Source organism: Mauremys mutica, chromosome 7 (genome assembly GCF_020497125.1).
Source record: "Mauremys mutica isolate MM-2020 ecotype Southern chromosome 7, ASM2049712v1, whole genome shotgun sequence".
NCBI classification, from domain to species: Eukaryota; Metazoa; Chordata; order Testudines; family Geoemydidae; genus Mauremys; species Mauremys mutica.
This window is the reverse complement of record NC_059078.1, coordinates 115,422,717-115,443,562: the sequence shown is the minus strand read 5'-3', so window position 1 is coordinate 115,443,562 and position 20,846 is coordinate 115,422,717. Positions and strand designations below refer to the sequence as shown.

The following is a 20,846-nucleotide window of genomic DNA, read 5'->3' as shown; positions in this document are numbered from 1 at the left end:
GTCCCATGCTGGCCGTCACTCAATGCCTTGGGAAGGGGGCAGAGAGATGTTCTCTGATGTCTCCACTCCGACCTTGACCCAAGTTATTCTTAACGTCTAGAGGTGCTTGGCTGGTCCGTAGCCCTGCACCATCTTTTCCTTACCCGTCTCTCCCACTCTCCCTGGTTAATTTGGACAGTGAGCTCATGTGAAAACTTTGTATCCCTGTGAGGGCACACTCCATTTTAAAGGACAAGAGATGAAGAAATATCCATTCCCATTGCCAATTCATCCTGCCCCAGTTGGTCAACCCAACAGTGCCTCTCTCACCTTTGTTTTTTAATTAAAAAATAAAAAGAGTTGAAAGGTCAAGCAAGAATCATCCTCACAGTGCCTCCCACTGAACTGGAATAATAAGCCTGATCCAACATGTACTGATAACAATGGGGGTCCTTTCATTGACAATACTGGGCTTTGGATCGAGGTGTCATGAAAGCACATCTCACTATACTTGCCACATATGGTGGAACAAAATGGAGGCAAAAGAGCAGGTCTTGTTCTACTCCCCTGTGGGGTTAGCATCTTTAATCAGGGAAGCATTAGGAGCAGAAAGACCATTTACTATACTGAAGAATAATTCTCCTTTTGACCCACTGAGGAAGAGGTGCCTAATAAAAACATATGATCACGGACAATCTGAACTGTGTGTGAAGATAACTGTCTGATCAGATAATGGAATTGTTTTCAGTGGTAAGAATGAATCCATTACTAATGCAAATAACGCTAATAATTATAATTTGCAATACAGTAAAAGTCACCTAGTCTACCTCCCCCTCTGACAGGAGACTATAATAAATTATAGGCTGAGAAAAAAATCAAAGGGATAAAGGTTAAAAGATTTTTTAAAAGAATTGAAACTTAAATGCTTAACAAGGAAATCAAAGACCTGAAAGCAGAAATTGTAGCGATTAAATTATGCCGTTGTAAAGAATTAGATATTATAGAACTGATTAGCAAATCTAAATCCAAACTTTCCCCATATAACCCCATTGGGTCACAGATTTTGACATGTTTGACAGAACAAATTGTCAGGGTTCAATACATAATGTGCAAGCTAATTATCTATAATACAGATATGCCTCCCTTACCAAATGGGGATACCAAAGCCTCGCAAAGGGCAATGGAGTCGAATAAAGCTGGGGAATTTTACCCCTTGCTTTTGCCCCTTCTTTGATCTTGTTTCTAAACAGCTCCATTTGGCCAACATGGTTCTGAACAGGAAACATACCAACAGATATTTGCAGCACATGCATTGTTATGGTCTAGATCTTCTTGGTCCCTGGTCCTTTATTCATGTCAGGATTCTGGACGTCTTTTGAAATTCTGATATTACTACCATCATCTTCCCTGGCCATGTAAGAGCTCTTGCATACAGGACCAGGGATAGGACCAGTGGGGCAAAAATGATTTCTGGGGAGCAGTGCAAAGCATGTGGGACAGGTATGAGGATCCAGCCCACTGATTACACTAGGGAAACTCACCAAAAATGTGTCTCTGTTGCTAACAATGGTTCCGCTCCACCTGTGAGTTGGCAACGCTGGAAACACCAGTGTAGGTAGGCCACCAACTGTTGACACCATTTTAAAGAATATGCTGATTAGAGCTGAAGCAGAAAAATAGTGACCCTTTGAGGCCTGGAGTTGGGGAGAAATGGGGATGCTTAGAGTTTTTGACAAGAAAGCATATGATTCCCCCCCCACACCCATCAACTCTGAATACAGTAAGGTTTAAATGATTGGCTCTAACCCAATCGGTTGGTATATTTTGCCCCCTCCTCCGCCTCCTTTTTCTAAGGTTCTGTTTCCCAAAAGGTAGTGTTTCCATAAAGCAGCACAAAGCATGTGCCACTGTGGGGAGGAATGTGGAAGGTATATACATGAAGATTTGTGGGATTGGTTAAAGGACGTGATTGCTTTCATTTTCCTCAAGCGGGACTCAGCTTCCAAAAGTTTGGGATATGCTGTTTCAAACTAAATTTTAAATCCTGTTTGCGTAGCCAAGTGTACCCTGCCTTTCCCAGCGGGTCACTCTGGAACTTACTGATTCCTTTTCGCTCTTTGGCATTTTTCTTTCCAATGCTTTTCATTTCAGCCCAAAAACTCAATACCCTTATTTTAGTAAAACCGAAGAACTGAATTATATTGAAGCACTGCCAGCAATTATGCTAGAGTGTATTAGGGGAAATGCTTTAGCAATACTGATCTAGATGAGTTCATAACTACTGAATCACACTGCGGTTTATAACCATACTCACATGTGTAATTTATCCAAAACACTGCACGTCTCAGATAACACAGCATTAAGTGTCGAGATCAAGCCTAATGACATGCACATTTCAGATAGTATTTCAGTAGTTTTTAATCAATTGCCAAAGTCCAAATCACTGCACGTTTCAACTTTTCATGTTACATTTCAAGTTCTTCGTGAGCTTCAACATGGCATTACATTTCTTAGTGAGATGTGCACCATAGGACTCCTCCGTGTGCGTGCATACCGAGCAGCTTCTGCACAGGTTTCCAAAGGTTTTCCCAATGACAGCATGTTCATCTGAAAGAAACGAATGTCCACTGTTTAATCCCTGAAGTCCCATGAAATACTGCTGTAGTTGCAGTCAGTGGAGGTTGCCTGTGCCTCATTGGTGCAAGAGAAAGGAGGTGGTGGCTGGCAGGCTGTTCTCCATTACAGCCCTGGACCTTTGGAACTCACTTCTCCACTTTGTCCACAACCAATCAAGTTTGCTAGCCTTCAGAACTTGCTGCAAGGCTTATCTTTTCTACCTTGCTTGTAAGGAGATGGATGAATGGGTGAGGCAGGCTAGGGACAGTGTTGGATTTCATGAGGCGGTTAACTCATTTTTGGTATATTTATGTTGCTGTGGGGTTATTTAATCTTGACATGATAGGTTTATTTAGATGGGCTTTTAAAGGATTGTCATGGGCTCCCAGAGCATTGAACAGGCACTCTTATTGGCTACCGTAATAACATTCCAAATAAATAAATAATAAATCCGTGCTGGAGAGCAATGTGTCAAGCGCAAACCATATGTTTTAAAGGACATAAATTCTAAATTCTTACGTGGAATATGACCGCTGTACTTTGGCAGCATCCCTTCAGGCCTGTAGAATCTTTGGTATGTGTTGGGAACTTTGCTAAGTCTAACTTCATGCATTTTGCCTCTAAATTAAAACAAAATCGCAGTTCAGAAGGTATCCTCTAACTTCCATCATTTCAGAATTTGCTTACATATCCCCATGTTTTACGTGACTATCAGACTTAATTTTTAACTCTCATGGCCTTAGTTGTCTTCCAGCTGTATGTGTTCTGCTCACTAAGCATTCCCCACATGCCCACAACACTCATGTGTTCCTTGCACACCCCGAACACCCACTGCCTTTCCATGGAGTTTTGCGTGTGCATGGAATATGGGATCCAACTGACATCAACAGAGAGAGACTGTTATAGCATTGCCACTAAAACCATACACTCAAATACAAAACCTTACTTAGAATAATTGGCTGAAATCCTGACCCCACTGAAGTCAATGGTAAATCTCCGTTAGGGTACGTCCAGACTACCCGCCGTATTGACGGGCAGCGATCGATTTTTCGGGGATCGATATATCGCATCTCACCTAGACGCGATATATCGATCCTCGAACGCGCTCCCGTCGACTCTGGAATTCCACCGGAGCGAGCGGCGGTAGCGGAGTCGACACGGGGAGCTGCGGACGTCGATCCCACGCTGTGAGGACCCGAGGTAAATCTATCTAAGATACTTCGACTTTAGCTATGCTATTCATGTAGCTGAAGTTGCGTATCTTAGATAGATACCCCCCCACCAGTGTAGACCAGCCCTTAGACTTGAGTGGGGCCAGGATTTCATGCATTGGACCCAGTTCTGCTCTCAACTAAACTCATGCAAGTCCATCAACTTCACTGGGTGCATAGGTATACCTGTGAGGAAAATGGGGTGCATGGGTGAGGCTGTGTAGGGGGGGAGCTGTGAACATAGGTCCCTTACGCTTTCCAACAGATGAGTAAGCACTCAGGCCAGTGTATTCTCTTAATCAGCAGGAGGCAGAAGGAAATTGCCTGCAGAGGTGCAGCATCTGTCACTCAGTGGGAGGAGGGAAGAAGGGAAATATTCCCTCTCGCCAAGTTTGGAAAGGGAAAGTCCTGTTTCCAATGCCTGGACCACCCCTCTGTGGCAATTCAAACTCCCAAGTCTTCACAGCCACATTCTTCCCCCTGCTCCACTGCCAAATCCTTTCCTAGTTAGTAAGAGGCCTGGCCCATTCTGCTTATAGTGGTACAGACCAACTCTCCTGTCCTCCCAAGGACAAAAGCCCAGACTCACTTGTCTTTCCCCTCCCAGCTCATCATTGCCTCTTGCTAACAGCTGCTAAGGCTTGTCAACACTAAATTCTGAGGCAAACTGAAATTTCGTTGGCAATGCAAATGTCAGATAAGCAGAAAAAGATTCATAGCTTTTCTATTAAATTAAATACAGTACTGAAATAAGCAGGCACTTGATGTGCTTTTCTGGATTAAAAGTGAGATTCCCAAGAGCTTTTCCTCCTATCAACACTGAATTTTCAGTCCTACACCGGCTGCCAGATGTAGATCTTTTCTACACTGGCCTTTCAGCTACTGGTATATGCCTCACTGGGGTAAATAATGATGCTCTGGTGAAAATCCACTAGATGTTTGTACCAGTTAAACTACACCAGTCCCTGAGATTATTGTAGGCGAAGCCTTAGATCCACCATGCCGCAGAATGTACTGGAAATACTTGAAAAAAGATTATCCTCAGGGCTTCATACAATGAGGTTTTTTTAGAATGTTTGTGGTTCAGCTGGTGAACAGAAAAGGTCTGAATATCAGCATAACCAAAATATAACAACGTGCTTCTGTGTACAGTAGTTCTTGTGTGGTGTCTATGGTCAATATCTCCTGCAGATAAGGAAGCTTTTAAAATACAATTAGGAAAAATACACATTATACTGCAGTCTTTCCAAAAAAAAGAATGCTTTATATTACAAATGCTGTACTACACAGATTCCTGGCATACTCCAGGAGAGCCCCTAATGTTTATGTAAGCCTGTTATCTGTCCTACTCCCTTTAATTGCTTTAGTGGTTGGTGAGGTTATATTTATTTACTGCTCCACTCTACCATACAATTAAACTCATCATCATCATCACCACCACCACCACCACCACCACCACCTCATATTGTACTTTTCAATTGATATATTTTAGTATAAAATTACCTTTGGAAATTACTGGTGGGATCGTAGCAGACCCGATCTCTTAAGTTCTTAAAATCCTGATAGCAATTTTTTGTCATTTCATGGTAACGAACACCGTATCCCAGTTCAGTGACCCTTGCTCTAGGCACAAACCCAGTCCAACCAGGAATAGGTGGCTCTAGTAAACTTCTCTTAGTTAGTACAGTACCTGCAAAATGACCAAATAAATGCCATCTCAAAATTACACCTAACTGCCCAAGAAAATATCTGCTTATATTTACCATAGAGGATAAAAAGATTCCTGCCTTATAACAAATGTTCTCAGTTAACTGACATGCTTCACAGAATGTTCATTAGTCACTTTATATCACTAAGAGTGGGTCTCACCACTTTTGATATGCCCCTTAGTGGTGCCTAGATAACTTTTTCTCTTTTATGGGGCCAGATCTTGAAGTCCTTCCTCACTTTTGAATCAGTCCTTCCTCAGGCTATGAAAAAACTTTAGAATTTGGCCAATGGTCATTAAAGGCCTGATCCAAAGCCCACTGAAGCCAGTAAGAGTCTTTCCATTGAACGTAATGGGTTTTGCATCAGTGCCTAAGTAGGGAATAGGCTCACGCATATAAATATATGTTAGTACCCATGGCCTGTCAAAATTCCAACACAGGAAATTACATTCTACCTGTTGAAAGATGCCTTGCAGTTTCAACAGGACACAGTTGAACTTTCTGTTCTAAACTGCAATGTTGTCTTGTTGTGCATTGCCATGTTCAGACAGAGCTGTCTGCTATTCAGTGGTGCATTAAGTGATGTAGGAAGAAAGGCACTAGTTACAGACTTAAGAACTGTCACTCAGGAACATTCTATCTGATGACATTGGGGTTTCTAAGGTAACTGCAGGAGGAAGTTCTGAACATCTTTTACAGGGTGGTCCTGGGCCTGGAACGCTTCTGATCAGATGAGAAATGCGCTTGTGGCAGGTGGTAGTTAGGAATCCATGACGGGCAATTGGGATTGAGCTCAGTTTGGGTCAAAACACTTGGAGTCGTGTTTGGGCCTTTGTGTTTGGCGTTCATGGATACTCACAGTCTATGAATCATGGAGAACCACAACAGGGACTCACCTACCCAGAGTGAAGAGCCCGAGGAAAAATTTGGAAAGAAGCTATTGCTGAAGGGAAAACCAGGATACGTGAGACATCCTGAGATCCACATGAGTCCCAAGATCAAATGAAAATGTTTTGCTTTTCCTCAAGACTACTTTAAGAGTTCTCTCTCTCTCTCTCTTTCTTTCTTTTTAATAAAGAAAACACTAAAGGCCAGATGCTGCCAGTCTGATTCACACTCAGTAGCACTTTACTCTGCAAACAGTACCACTGCAAGAATGAGAGTACTTGCAGAGTAAGGTAGCCATCAGCATGAGTAAAGGTGGCAGAACCAAGCCCCAGAAAGGCAGGACAAAATTTTCAAATGTGAGTGCCTCTAATTAGATACCCAGATAAGATGAGGGATTTTCAGGGATGGTGGCCATTTGTAGTTCCTACTGTGGTCAGTCAGGGCAGCAAGTGCTCAGCCCCTCAGAACAGCAGGTTGGTTTTACTCTAGGGTTAGGCAGCCAGGTTTGAAAACATTGGCTTCAGATTTTTAGATAATAGTATAATTTGAGAGCATGCTATTGCATGAGTCTATTCAGAACCCCATTTCTGGAAGGATTTCTGGATAACAATCACAATTGATGCAAGATCCATGTAAAATGTTTCACATCAAGATGAGACTCTGTCCTTAAATATAAACACACCTATTTGAGAAAACCTCAAGATTTAGAATAGAAATGAAAGACATAGGGGCCAAATTCTGTCACTGAATGCACATGTATGTAACTCCCACAGAAATCAGAGCAATGTGCTAGCAACTGAAGGTAAAACTTGGTTCTTACTATGTCCCTGAAGACTGTAATTATAATTCACATTGTACTAGTAACATTAATTGAATGTTTGGCTGAAATCAAGTTCATTACAACTTAAATACAGTACCTAGCACATAAGGATGGTGTTTATAATTATAGTCATAAAGTGCTTGTAAAACATCTTCATTAGAGCAAATAGATGGAAGTTTGGGTGTAGTGGCTGCTATGTATCTCAGCTCATTCTGTGCGTCTCTGCTTCTTTGAGTAGCATTGTGGAATGAGGTCATACATGCCACTGAATCATCTCCATAAGTAGTGCCAATTCTATAGAATCTTTGGGGGACATAGCCTAAAAGAGTAAGCAGAATACATTTTAAAAGTTCACAAGATCTAATGAACATATTGCAAGCATTTACAGAGTGAAATTATCAAACAAACATAGAACATTATCTGCCATTCTTAGTTCTTCAAATTACACATGCACACTGCAATTATATAGGTGGTTACAACCCCAGTGATCTCCTATGACCTTAGAAACAAGCCACATTTTGACAAGGGCTATGAAAGTACAATCCCCTTGTGACAGATCAATTTTGCTAACAGCAATTCTCTTTACTGTACCAAAATGTCAGTCTGAAGGGTGGTTTGAAAAGCCTTTTTTTTTTTTTTGATGCTTTGAAAAATGCCGTTTCAGATCATTCATTTTGGTTGGAAATTGTGATTGTATTAAAATGAACTCCTGAATTATAAGAAATAGATCTAGGTCTTTTATGTGGGACCAACCCCCAAAGCAGACTTTCACTGTGTAATCATTTTCATTATAAAGAATAGATGCGTATAGCACAACTACATATTCCTTTATATTGAACCTGAATCTATTATGACTATGTTAAATGTTAAAGAAATAGAGATAAGAATCTGATTTAAATTGGATGGATCTGAACGAAAAGCCCACTTCCAACTGTCTCTGAATTTTGTCAATCTTAACTTTGCAACTGATGAGCCAAAATACTGGTTCTGAACTATCTCTGAACATTGGGGTGGTTTAGTTCTGGATCCAAACGTTGTGGATCAGGTCCAGCTCTTATGTGAACTAATCCAAGAAAGTAAATTCAAATGCAAAGCTCCTATTCTGGCCCAAATTCTCCAGATCAGCTGAGCTGTGCATGTTGAAAATCTAGGGAAGGGGTGATTTTACATTCCCCATTTTACATGTTTACATTCCCCCAACTGCAGGGCTGCCAGGGTTTGGCATGGTAAAATAGAGCAGAGGATCATGATACAGTAGCGGCTATTGCAGCTCTTTGTGAACACAGGATTTTCCATGATGCAGGGGAATCCTCCACTGGCCAGTTAAGTTGGGTTTAAAGCTGAGAAAGGAGATCAGGGTGTGGCCCAAACATATTATTTACCTGTGTATCCAGGTATCAGAGAATTGCACGCATCCACGGGTTTTTGATTTGGTTTCATGCTCTCTCTGTACCTGTTTGAAAGAAAATGGACATTTATATGTGAACTTATATCTTAATATCAATTAAGCCAGTTCATGACATATCTGTTATATTACTAAGAATAAATATTAGACAATCTTAAAACTCAGCTAATGGGCCAAATTCAGGTTATTACATCAGTGTAAACTCAGAGTAACTTCACTGCAGCAATCTGAACTCAATAATATTACTCCAGTGTAATCAAGAACAGAATATACTATACTTCTCTTTTAATATTCACTTTTTCTACTAAGCAATGTCATGCAATAGAATTTTTAAAATATACAGCTAAATCAGGAGGTTTTTTGTGCAGTTATATTAAGATACTTGGAAAGGAACATTAAGGTAGATAGGATGTATTGATGTTATCACCAGGGAAAATACTAGCCAGATACGCACACATTATTTTTACACTACTGAAGTATGTACATAGGCCCTCTTATGCCCTAGCCTGCTGTTTGAGATAATGCCTTAGCTAAATTATATTTAGGCTTTAGATCATACCTAAGTTCATATTACTTCTGTATTTGCAGTATTTCAAGTATTTCCTAAATATACTAAAGTATTTTCAAGTATTTCCTAAAGTATAGCTGCAAATATTGCACTGAGGGAACTCTCTCTATTTACATAAGGCAAAATCAGCAAGGTTTTAAAGGTGATCACTGTGCCTCCACTAGTTTTCTTAATGAAAATCTAGATGCCAGTGACATCTCCACCATGATCAAATTCCTGAGTATAAAATAACCTGAAGAAATTGGACCAACAAACTGCAATGACGTGCCAGAAGAAACGATACACCAGGAAAAAGTCATACATCTTGGGACAGGTGGAATTATACCTGCAATATAGGATCTGTACTGGGACTGGTCCTGTTTAACGTATTTATAAATGATCTGGGAAAGGGGGTAAAATAGTGAAGTAGCAAAGTTTGCAGCTGATACTAAATTACTCAGAATAATTAATTATGAAGAGTTACAAAGAGATGCCACAAAATGGAGCTACTGAGCAACATGACAGATTAAATTCAGTGTTGTAGGTGCAAAGTAATGCCCATTGGAAAACATAATCCCTACTCTACATATAAAATGATGGGTTCTAAATTAGCCGTTACCACTCAAGGGAGAGATCTCCGAGTCACCAGGGATAGTTCTCTCAAAGCACCTGTTCAATGCGTAGCAGCAGTCAAAAAAGATAACAGAACCACTAGGAAAAAGATAGATAATAACACAGATAATATCATGCCACTATATAAATCCATGGTACACCCTTACCTTGACTACTGCATGCACTTCTAATCTCCCCATGCCCCAAAGGCTATATTAGAATTGGAAAAGGTATAGAGAAGGGTAACAAAAATGATCAGGCGTATGGAACAGCTTCCATATGAGGGGGGATTAAAAAGACTGGGACTGTTTAGCTTGGAAAAAAGACAACAGAGTGGGGGAATATGATAAAGGTCTATAAAATCAGGAATGGTGCAGAGAAAGTGAATAGGAAAGAGTTATTTACCCCTTCAAATAACACAAGAAACAGAGATCACACAATTAAATAAATAGGCAGCAGGTTTAAAACAAGCACAAAGAAATATTTCTTCACACAATGCACAGTCAACCAGTGGAACTCGTTGCCAGGCCAAAAGTAAAACTGGATTAAAAAAAGAATTAATTAAGTTCATGGAGGATAGATCCATCGATGGCTATTAGCCAGCATGTTCAGAATCACAACCCCATGCTCTGAATGTCCCTAAATCGCTGACTGACTGACTGGACGACAAGGGACGGATCACTCAATAACTGCCCAGTTCTGTTCATTCCTTCCGAAGCACCTGGCACTGGCCACTGTCAGAAGACAGGATACTGGGCTAGATGGACTAGTGGTCTGACCCAGTATGGCCATTCTTACGTTCTAACAGTGTGTCTGTAAAATTAACATTGCAAAACAAAAGAAAATACAAAGAGAGCAATAAAGATGACACAAAGATTGGCGATTAAAATGGGAGGAGATGGAAGAAGCTAACATGTTACAGCCGTGAAAAGCCAATATCCAATGCAGGGGGAAGGATACGATCACAATGTTAAAAGTACTGTTAAGGCAATAACAAATGAAGGAAAGGAACTGCCCGCTGAGAAGCTAGTAGAAAAAGAGCAACAACCTCAAGGTAAAGAAATTAAAGTGTCAGCTACATATTAGGAATAACTGCTTAGCAGTAAGAGCAGTGAGGTCAGGTATAGACTAGAAAACCCCAGCCCTGCAGTTATTCAATAAAGGCCAGTTGCTGCTATCCTTATATATGCTCAATAGTACCTTATGCCACAAATAAGGATGGACGTTGAAGAGAAAAGTCAGGATATAACCCCACCACCAACAGAGTAATTCCCTTAACTACCAGTGTCACGTACCTGTTCTGGAACAGTGCTGTCCTGAGCATGGAGCTGTATGAGCACATAATGTATTGCATAGACATCAGTGCATACACATTATAAAGACAGACAGGTCTGCTTGTGACTGGTGTATATCAGAAGTAACTTTATTAAAGTCAAAGGAAATACACTGACACTCACATTTTAAGTAAGATCTTATTTCTTTATAGTTCTTGTAATCCCAGGGGTACTTTATAGATTATGCATACTGGACCCACTGCCGTTCTGTCCAGCTCTGCGGTGCAGCTCTGGTGCTGCACAGCCACACAGCCCAACCCTTGAGGAAGGAAAGGTGAAAGGATCCCAAGGCAGTTTCTGTAAGAGGGTTACTGTCATAGGTCTTCTCCCCCACTTGGAGCTGTTGGGTTCCAAGATGGGGACCTGCATGGACTCCTCTAAACTAAAATCCTAGTTTAGATCTGGTTCTCGCTGCCACCAGTTACGTTTAAAGTGGATAACACACTGCCTGTCCCCCAAGCTTTCCCTGGGGAACCCAGATTCAAACCCCTTGAATCTCACCAGAGAGAGAGAAACAGCCAGTTCCCCTCCCCGCACTTCCCTCTCTCCAGCCTGCTCCGGAGAGATTACACACCGAGTCAAATCCTTGACTCAACACAAAAAGGGACTCCCCTCCCCCTCCCATTCCCTAGTCCTGGAGAGAGATACCTTGATTCAAACTTCTTGAATCAAGCAAAGAGGGATTCACTTTTTCCCCCTCCCCTTCCCCTGAAAATCCAAACAAGGGAAGAAATTAATCAAGTTCTAAAAAAGAAAAGATTTTATTAAAGAAAGAAAAAAGTACACTATCTCTGTATTACCAGGATGCAAAAATACAGGGTCTACCTTATAAAAACTGGAGAGACTTCCCCTTCCCTCCTCCTGAGAATAATCAGTAACAGCAACAGAAATAAAGAATTTCCTTCAGCAAACACACAATTGCAAATGTAGAAATCAAATTATAAGACTAATTCGCCTTTCTAATACTCACTATACTGGATAGTAGGAAATACTCCAGGAGAACTTGGAGACATGTCTGGCCTCTCTTAGATCCAAAGAGAGCACACAGAGCAAACAAGGAACACAGACAAAGCCTTCCCTCCACCAAGATTTGAAATTATCCTGTCCCTTGATTGGTCCTCTGGTCAGGTGTTCCTCAGGTTACTGAGCTTGTTAACCCTTTACAGGTAAAAGAGACTTTAACCCTTAACTATCTGTTTATGACAGTTACATTTTAATATATCAAAATATTGCCCTTGTTCTTTCTATTGGACAATATATTCTTCATCTCTTCCTGGCCCTAAGTGTGGTATGCTGCTGCTGTGAAACGTTCAACACTGGCAGTAAACAGCGGCTGTGTTCCACCATGGACGCTGACTTTCCAAAGTGCTGGAGGGTGCTCGACCCCCGGCTTTGCCCCAGGCCCCGCCCCCACTCCACCTCTTTCCCCAAGACCCCACCCCGCACTTTCCCACCTCTGCACCACCTCTTCCCACCCCACCTCTTCCCGCCCAGTTCCACTCCCTCCCCTGAGCATGCTGCATCCTTGCTCCTTCCTCCCCACCCCCCCACAGCCTCCTGCATGCTGCAAAACAGCTGACTGAGATAGGCGGAAGGCAGGGGGAGCTGCTGATCCATGGGGCCCACTGGCAGGTGGGAGGTGCTGGGGGGGGGAAGAGCTGAGGGGGGGCTGATGGTGGGCGCTCAGTACCCACCATTTTTTTCCTGTGTGGCTGCTCCAGCCCCGGAGCACTCACAGAGTCGGCACCTGTGTTCCATTGTAGTGACCCCTATACCTAACATGAAACTGAATTAGATATTGTATTACATTTCCAGGGGTGTTACAGCCGTGTTGATCCAGGATATTAGAGAGACAAGGTGGGTGAGGTAATATCTTTTATTGGACCAATTTCTGTGGGTGAGAGAGACAAGCTTTTGAGCTACACAGAGCTCTTCCTCAGGTCTGGGACAGGTAGTCAGCATGTCACTTCTAAATCCAAGGTGGACCAGATTGTTTGCATAAGGATTTAACATGTTGCAAGAAACCATTCAAGGTAAAGTGGGCAGTTAACACCTCTGCTTAGGGCAAAGGAGGGTTAGTGGGTTATAGCACATATGTAATGTGTCATATTGTACGAAAATCATTTTGTGCACCTTAGATGAAAAATGTCAAAGTACAAAAACTCATATGAGATAAACTACAGGAGTAATTTACAGAAATAAAAGTTTATAATAATACTTAAGAGAGCCTGTATATGTCATCTAGAAAGCCTGCAGCTTTAGGGCCTGATCCTGCAGACATACCTGATCATTATCAGTAGTAGCCTTGTGGTAATGCCTAGGAGTCTTGGGGCTTGGCTACACTTGAGAGTTGCAGCGCTGGTCGTACAGCTGTGTAGGGACAGCGCTGGTGTGTGGCCACACTCACAGCTACCAACGCTGCAGTGTGGCCACATTTGCAGCATTTGCAGCGCTGTTGGGAGTGATGCATTATGGGCAGCTATCCCAGCGTTCAAGTGGCAACGTGCTTTTCAAAAGAGGGGGGTGGGGTGTAGTGTGACAGGGAGCGGGGGAGAGAGAGAGAGTGGATTTTTGGAGCCGACACTGTGTATCAGCTCCCTGCCTTGCAAAATCAGAAAATTTTCCCGACCCCTTACTCTTAACTGCAAACAGCCTGCAGACCAGATAAGCAGCTGTTTCTCTCGTCAAGCAAACACTCATCCCCCTGCCTGCCTCGTTCACAGGAGTTATCTCATTTGATTGTTCACAGTCAGTTACAGATTGATCACAGCAAACAGGAGCTGTGTTTGTTTTTTAGATAAGCAGCTCCCGGAGCCCCGAGTTCACAACAAAACAAAGAGAGGCTGCATAACAAAACAAAGAGTGATTTAGTTAAAAGCATTCTGAGATATCTCCTAATACCCTGGAGACCAATAACAGCGCTGGTGTGTGGCCACACCTGACGAGCAGCGCTGCATCACCAGCGCTGCACTCGTTACACCCCAAGCAGACCAGGTGTTCAGCCAGCGCTGCAGCCAGGGAGTTGCAGCGCTGGATGTGCCTTGCAGGTGTGGACAGTTACTAAGTTGCAGCGCTGGAAAGCCTCCACCAGTGCTGCAACTCTCAAGTGTAGCCAAGCCCTTGGCTAGACACGGGCCCCATCGTGCTAAGCATTGTACACACTTACAGTAATTGATAGTCCTTGCCTCAAAGAGTTATCAAGCGGAGATATATGTGAGGAATTGTTTGCAGGATCCAGGGTCTTAGCCCAGCCTACAATTTTTAATTTAGAATTTTTCTATGTAATTAAAATACTTTGTCTGGGACTTTCATTCACACGCCACTAGGGTGCAGGTAAAAATGGCATTATACTTAGGGGGGCAAATCTACTTTGAGGAGGTTTTTAAGTATAACACCACCAGGTTTTTAGTTATTTATTTTTAACAACCATCTAGCAGTCTGTGGCTAGTGGTCTCTGGAAGTCAATATTAGCTAGCGTAGTGCTGATTTATGTTGTGGGCATAAAAAGGCTAAGAGAAATTCAGGTGGGCCACGGCTAACAAGTCACAGCTAAGGAGCCCGATAAAAGGCACCAGCTGGAACCAAACATTCACTGCTTGGCGCAATGGCCCACAGGGGAAGCCACTCCGCTCTGAAGGGATAGTGGGGCTTTGTTGTTGATTTTCCTGGCAGCACGCATTCACCCAGCCCTGCACTGGAGATATCAAGGCTTCCTGCTGCCGCTAAAGTCCCTGCAAAGCTCCCAGTGACTTAGTGGGAGCAGGCTTGGGCCTCGCACTACAGGGGGCGGCGGGCAGGGTTGGACTCGGGACATCAGCACTACAGCCCAGGGCCCCTTACCCAGAGCTCTCCCCCGATCCGAAGGCACCAGGTGCCTCCTGCCGCTGGCTGGGCTCCACAGTTGGATGAGCTCAGCCGAGACAGCTGCTACCTGCAGGCCCTGCACCCAGCCAGGGCATTGTGACCTCAGCCAGCCAGGGTGGGATAGCAGGGGCTGGGAGTGCAGCTGTGCTGGGGAGATAACCCAGCAGGGCCTGGCCCCGAGCCCCAGAGAGCAGGGCAGCAGCAGAACTAGGTAGCATTTGTGCCTGGGACTGACAACTGTCACTGTAACCCCAAAGAGCGTCTGCTCTCTGCCTGTGACACACCGTCACCCCATCCTCCACTGCTCAACCAATCACACCTGTGCTACACCCCTAGCCAACAACCAATCTGGGCTGCACTGCACACTCCACTTACACACAGCCTGTGCTACACCCCTAACAAACATCCAATCCGGGCTACACACCCATCTGCATCCAACAATAGACTACTGCACACTACACTCACACACAGCCTGCACTACACCCCCTAACGAACACCCAAATCAGTCTACATACACACCTGCATCATCTGTACTGAACACCCCCTCACAGTCTGTGCACATGGCTTAACAAGCACCTAATTTGCGCTACATCCACATGTATCCAACAACAGTCTGTACGGTACACCCCACTCACACACAGCCTGTGTTACACCCTCTAACAAACACACAACCTATGCTACACACACCTGCAGCCATTACTACACTCACTAACACACCCAGAGTCTGTGCCTACACACACAAATAATTACACTTTCCTTGGTGGTAACCAGGAAGCAAAATATATCCTTCAACTGTGGGGAGGTCATCACACTGTCATTTTAATACATCTCCGACCTGCAATCTGTCTCTTGATTGTTGACCAGATTGCTAGCTTGTGAAATATTATTTTCCAAATGCTGTTTCAAAATAGGGCAGAAATGGTCATTATGGGTGAATTTTGTTAACGAATGGATTCTTTTTCAAATATCTTTACTGTATTTTAATACACCTGGTGATTATTATTCTACTTGAAGACAGAACTGAGTGAAATGAGTTCTCTTCCTGTGTTATCCACTGTTTCAAAGGTACAGTCCCCCAGTAGAAACACAGAAATGAATTATAGCATAAATATTGCACAGACATAATTCATCTATGTGAAGTGCAGCCTAAAGTGTTGAGAGCCCAATACATTTATTCAATATATCCTATAAAATGATCTGTTTGAGTTTAAAGAGCTCCACAAACAAGGTTTAGAACAAATGCTTTGAAGTCCTCCATTCACAAAAGCTTGAATGTGAACATTTCTGTTTTTAATTTCCATGATCTATCTAATCCCTGTAAATTTTTACATGGACCTCATCACCAAAGCAGGTGACAGTGATTCTATAGAATCATTTAACATTACTAGATACAATGCTCTCGGATTTACCCCTTTTACAACATTTGTGTGTTTTCTAGCTGTGTCAGTGACGGGCTCTAGAGCTAATACTAAAATAATGGTGGGAAAGGACAACCCTGTCATGTTCCTTTGAGGCAGTGGGAAGCTGAAGCTGAATTATGTACACTGCTTACTAGAGCTGGTTGGGAAATTTTCTATCAGAATGTTTTTTCAATGGAAAATGCAGTTTTCGCAACAGTTAAATTTCCTGAGAGAAAATTCTGATGTGCCTCAAAATATATTTCCCCCGCGTTTTGATCTGAAATGTTTCAGTTTGTGGAACCAAACAAACATTTAATTTTGGATCAGTTTGACATTAATCTGGGTGTGTCTCACCTGCTGTGCCTCATGTCCATGCCCACTGACCTCTATGGACTGAGCTGCCGGGCTGGACTACATCTCCCAAGAGCTCCTAGGTCAGCTGCATCCCCATCCCCATCCCTCAGCATAAGGAGGAGTAAGTAGGCCTGGGGCAAGCTGATAGGGTCAGAGGCAGAAGGAGATGTGGTGGAGCTCACACCAGCCTGTTCCTCTGTTGGTGTGAGCTCCATAATGGAGTTTATCTCAGTGGCAGAAGTTAGAATAGTTCACACTAACCCTCATTCGAACCAGCAATGTCGATTTCAGCGCTACTCCCCTCGTCGAGGAGTACAGAAATCGATTTTAAGAGCCCTTTATGTTGAAGTAAATGGCTTCGTTGTGTAGACGGGTGCAGGGTTAATTCGATTTAGCGCTGCTAAATTCGACCTAATCTCGTAGTGTAGACCAGGCCTTAGAATAGCTCCCTGCTGCTCTACCTTCCAGTGGTGTTGGATGGCCAAGGGTAAGGGAGCTACAAACAGGTACCTGCAGCTGCCATTCTCCACTATGTCTGAGCACAGCTCAGCCATAATAGAGAATCAAAGGCTGAATGTTCTGTTATGGGAGCGCTAACTCATTTTTGTCGCCTTGTATAAATAGCAAGATTTCAAACTTGTTCTGAAAATACAGCAAAAAAATTCAGATTAGTACAAAGAAACTTAATATTCAAAATATGTTCTGAGTTCATAAGCCTGAACCAAACCCACAGACCTGACCTTCAGAATACTCAGACTCCAAATCAAGAACCAAATCACGATTTTGCAACTGGACCCTATCTTTAGAATAGTCCAAATCAAAACTGTAGCCACTGAATTTGGGTACAAATACAAATAGATACAAATGGCCACTAAAGTTGGGGGATATTTATAATCCTGATCTGAATTCTGAGGCTTGAGGCCAACTCAAATTATTATCCTGAGGTTGTGTAATTAATGTACCTTAAGATACATAAGCAATGGCAATGTCGCTTCTCTAACTATGCTGCCAACCATTGCCCAGCTCTCTCTCATTGTTCATAATATCTCTGCAGTATACAAGAGTGCATAATATGCTTTTTGGCTTTACAAAGCCATTTATGCCTTAGCTATATCTAACAATATAGAGAGAGTTGGATCAACCGGCAGGAGTCTCCTAATAATCTACCACGTGTGTAAACTATTCCATCTTTGCTCTGTTGTGCACATGAAAAAATAAGCAAATGCAGAAGTATATTTAAATCTATGCTAAAAACTGCTACTTTCTAAAAACAGTTGCAATATTTTTTATAACAATTTTTACATTAAAATCAAAGATGAACGGTAATAAAACACTACCACACAAAACCCAGAGCTTTATTGTATTTTATTTCACACTTTTGAAGACACGGGAGTACTCAGGTACAATCCTAACAAGTTGTGAACTGCTCCGAAGGTCGGTGAAATTTGAATTCATCTTGCACAGAGAGGTGAACAAGACCACAATGACTGATATTTTATAATACAGTTTAAGAATACTCCAAGCAGGTGAGTACTGTAATGTTATACCCAACAACTTTTATGCCATTCATCCATTTAAGCCACTTCGTATTATAAATATGCAGCTTATCTCAGCTATTAAATCTCTGCAATATGTAATTAGGCCTTCTCATAATAATGCATTCAATCTCCTGTATATAAAAATCAGTGTAAGAATACTGATACATGCTGTCTATACCATCACTGTACATTTATCAGACTCAACCACAGCAAGCTGCTATCTTCCGAACTAGAGCTAAGCAACTTTAGGTCAAACTCCCAAGTCGTCACCCAAGCAGAACTTCCACTGAAGTCACTGGGAGTTTTTCCTAAGGACTGGAGGGTTTATTCGCTTAAAATAGCACAATATAGTCTGAAATGCCGTGTTCTGCAGGGAATTTGCTGCAGAATACACTTGAATATCTATTCCATAAACAACTCAATTAGAAACTTTTGTCCTACTGAAGTTCCTACCAGTTTTACAAGCCTAACAGATGGTTCAATTGATGTTGTTAAAATGGGCTTCCATATGCCACTTCTATTTTGAAGTTGTTTAAAAGGGCTACAAACTACAGCATGTAGTTGCAGTGTAATAGTCCACTTCTAATTCTAAAAGGCTACACTTTCTATTTTGGGGTGGGAGGGTCAGGGGAATGAATTGGGGACGGAGCGGTCGTTTGCTCAGCAATCCTCAGTTCTGGGAAAATAAGTTTTATGGTGCTCCCACTAGATTGAAAGAGGAAGGCGGAAACTCTTCTCATTTCACAACAACAAAATCTTTTAAAGAATAAAAAGCTTGGATCAAGTTTGAATCTTTTAAAAGGTGAATATAAAATGTGCAAAGAATCACTGCTGTTTAGGAGCTACATTTTTGAGGGGCTGCAGAACTCCCTTCACTCACTGCCGACATGCTGCAAGCATCACTCACAAATAAAGGGACAAATTAATCCCTGCTGGATCTCCATTCAGTGGGTATTGCATCCATGTAACAGGGCATTATTAGCCTTAATTCTGCGCTGACTTAGGGCCAGGTAAATACTTGAATATCAATGGAGTTCTACGGGGTAAAAGTCTATGCAGAATTGGGCCCACATAATTTAACATTGGATGTAAGGATCTTAAACCTGCTTTTCTTTATGCAAGTCATATCTTGGCACTATTAGACAAAGTATTAGGCCAGATCCACAACTTGTGTAGGCTGGCATAGCCTGGACCTGTCATGATACATAGCCTTCCCTAGGTAGTCGGGTAAGTACCTATCATAGTATCTGAAGTCTCAGGGCATAAGTTCTATATTTTCACATATTTTACAGGAGAATTCATTCATTGTTATGATGCATTCTTGAAAATGAAATGGTGACCATTTGAAACAAGAAACAAAAACCCCAGCAACTGACTAGCATGTCTGTATAGTACGCTCAACTGGTCTGACCTGCCTTGCAGGAAGACTGTTGAGTTCTCTGACACAGCAACACTGCTCTCCCATTATTATAAGATCATCCTTGCACATTCCATATCTTACCATCTTTAAAAGCCTATAATTACAAAAGCTGAGTGAGAAACTGAATTATCTCCAATTAACAGCTGAATGCAATCAACAGAGGCAAAGAGCATTTTTATACAAGAAAATAGCACGGTAGAAAGAAAGAGTCTGTACAGTATTTAAATATTGTATATACATAAAATTATATTTTTCATAACTCATCTTAAAGGTTCTCTTATTTGTAAACCAGGAAAGGCAACCAAAAGAAATCTTATATTTAACATTTTAAGCAGAGCAAGCAGCAGGAAACAAGCAGTTTGTAACTCTATAAGAAATATCTAGCCAGATAATGTGACTAGCATTTTCCAGTCCCTTTTTTATTTATTTCAGTACATTTTTTTCACATTCTACTAGGGAATTCTGCAAGAGAGAGACAAAGAATTCAAGGGCAGAACATAAGGGCCCAATCCTGCACTCTTTTCTTAGGCAAAATCCCAATAGAGCAGTATCTTCAAGTAAGTAGTGCAGAATTGGGGCATAAATTACTAAAGTGATTGATAAAGCTTCCTTTTTCAAAAGCCGTCAGTAATGGCTTCTACGGTTGTAACCTATGCTTAACTAAAGGAAAACGGTTCCGCTGAACAATTAACCTTTCAATGTCTTGAAAGTGTAATACATTGCAGCAGGTGAAGGGGCAGCCTTGTTTAAAATAAAAATGCTAAAAGTATTAAAAATATCAGTGTTTTTCAGCTGATGCTACAGTTTTGTCCAAGCCATCAAGATTGGATGGGGGGTTGGATTTGAATCTGAGATTCCCAGTTCATGGGTGATGCAGGGTTCCAGGGGTGGCTCATTTATAGATTTTTATAAAATAAAAACTGCCCTGTCTGGAGCTGCAGTGCTCCAGATGTGTGAGTGTTAGAAGACATCTTAGTAAAGCAGTTCCGTTTGGAAAGCATGGTGACACCACAGACAGTACTGTATTGTGCCGGCATTACAGACAGACCCCTGATCATGCATTATACTCTGGTATCTCGCTGGTGCTCATTGCTGAACTGGGGCTTTTGTTCTCTGTCTCCCATGTTACTTACTGCCTGTGCAGCACAC

At 42.1% G+C, this 20,846-nt stretch overlaps 1 protein-coding gene across 1 annotated transcript; it reads right to left on the bottom strand.

Annotated features, from left to right (window-relative positions):
* Positions 1-1,305: 1,305 nt before the first annotated feature.
* C7H10orf82 (chromosome 7 C10orf82 homolog) lies at positions 1,306-20,821 on the bottom strand. Its single transcript, XM_045024606.1, has 8 exons — positions 20,765-20,821; positions 14,962-15,014; positions 8,606-8,676; positions 7,321-7,542; positions 5,310-5,496; positions 3,115-3,215; positions 2,294-2,586; positions 1,306-1,673 (listed from the first exon to the last, which is right to left on the bottom strand). Exons 1-7 carry the CDS (start codon positions 20,819-20,821, stop codon positions 2,432-2,434), a joined length of 846 nt encoding a protein of 281 aa, XP_044880541.1. The 3' UTR covers positions 1,306-1,673; positions 2,294-2,431.
* Positions 20,822-20,846: the final 25 nt, after the last annotated feature.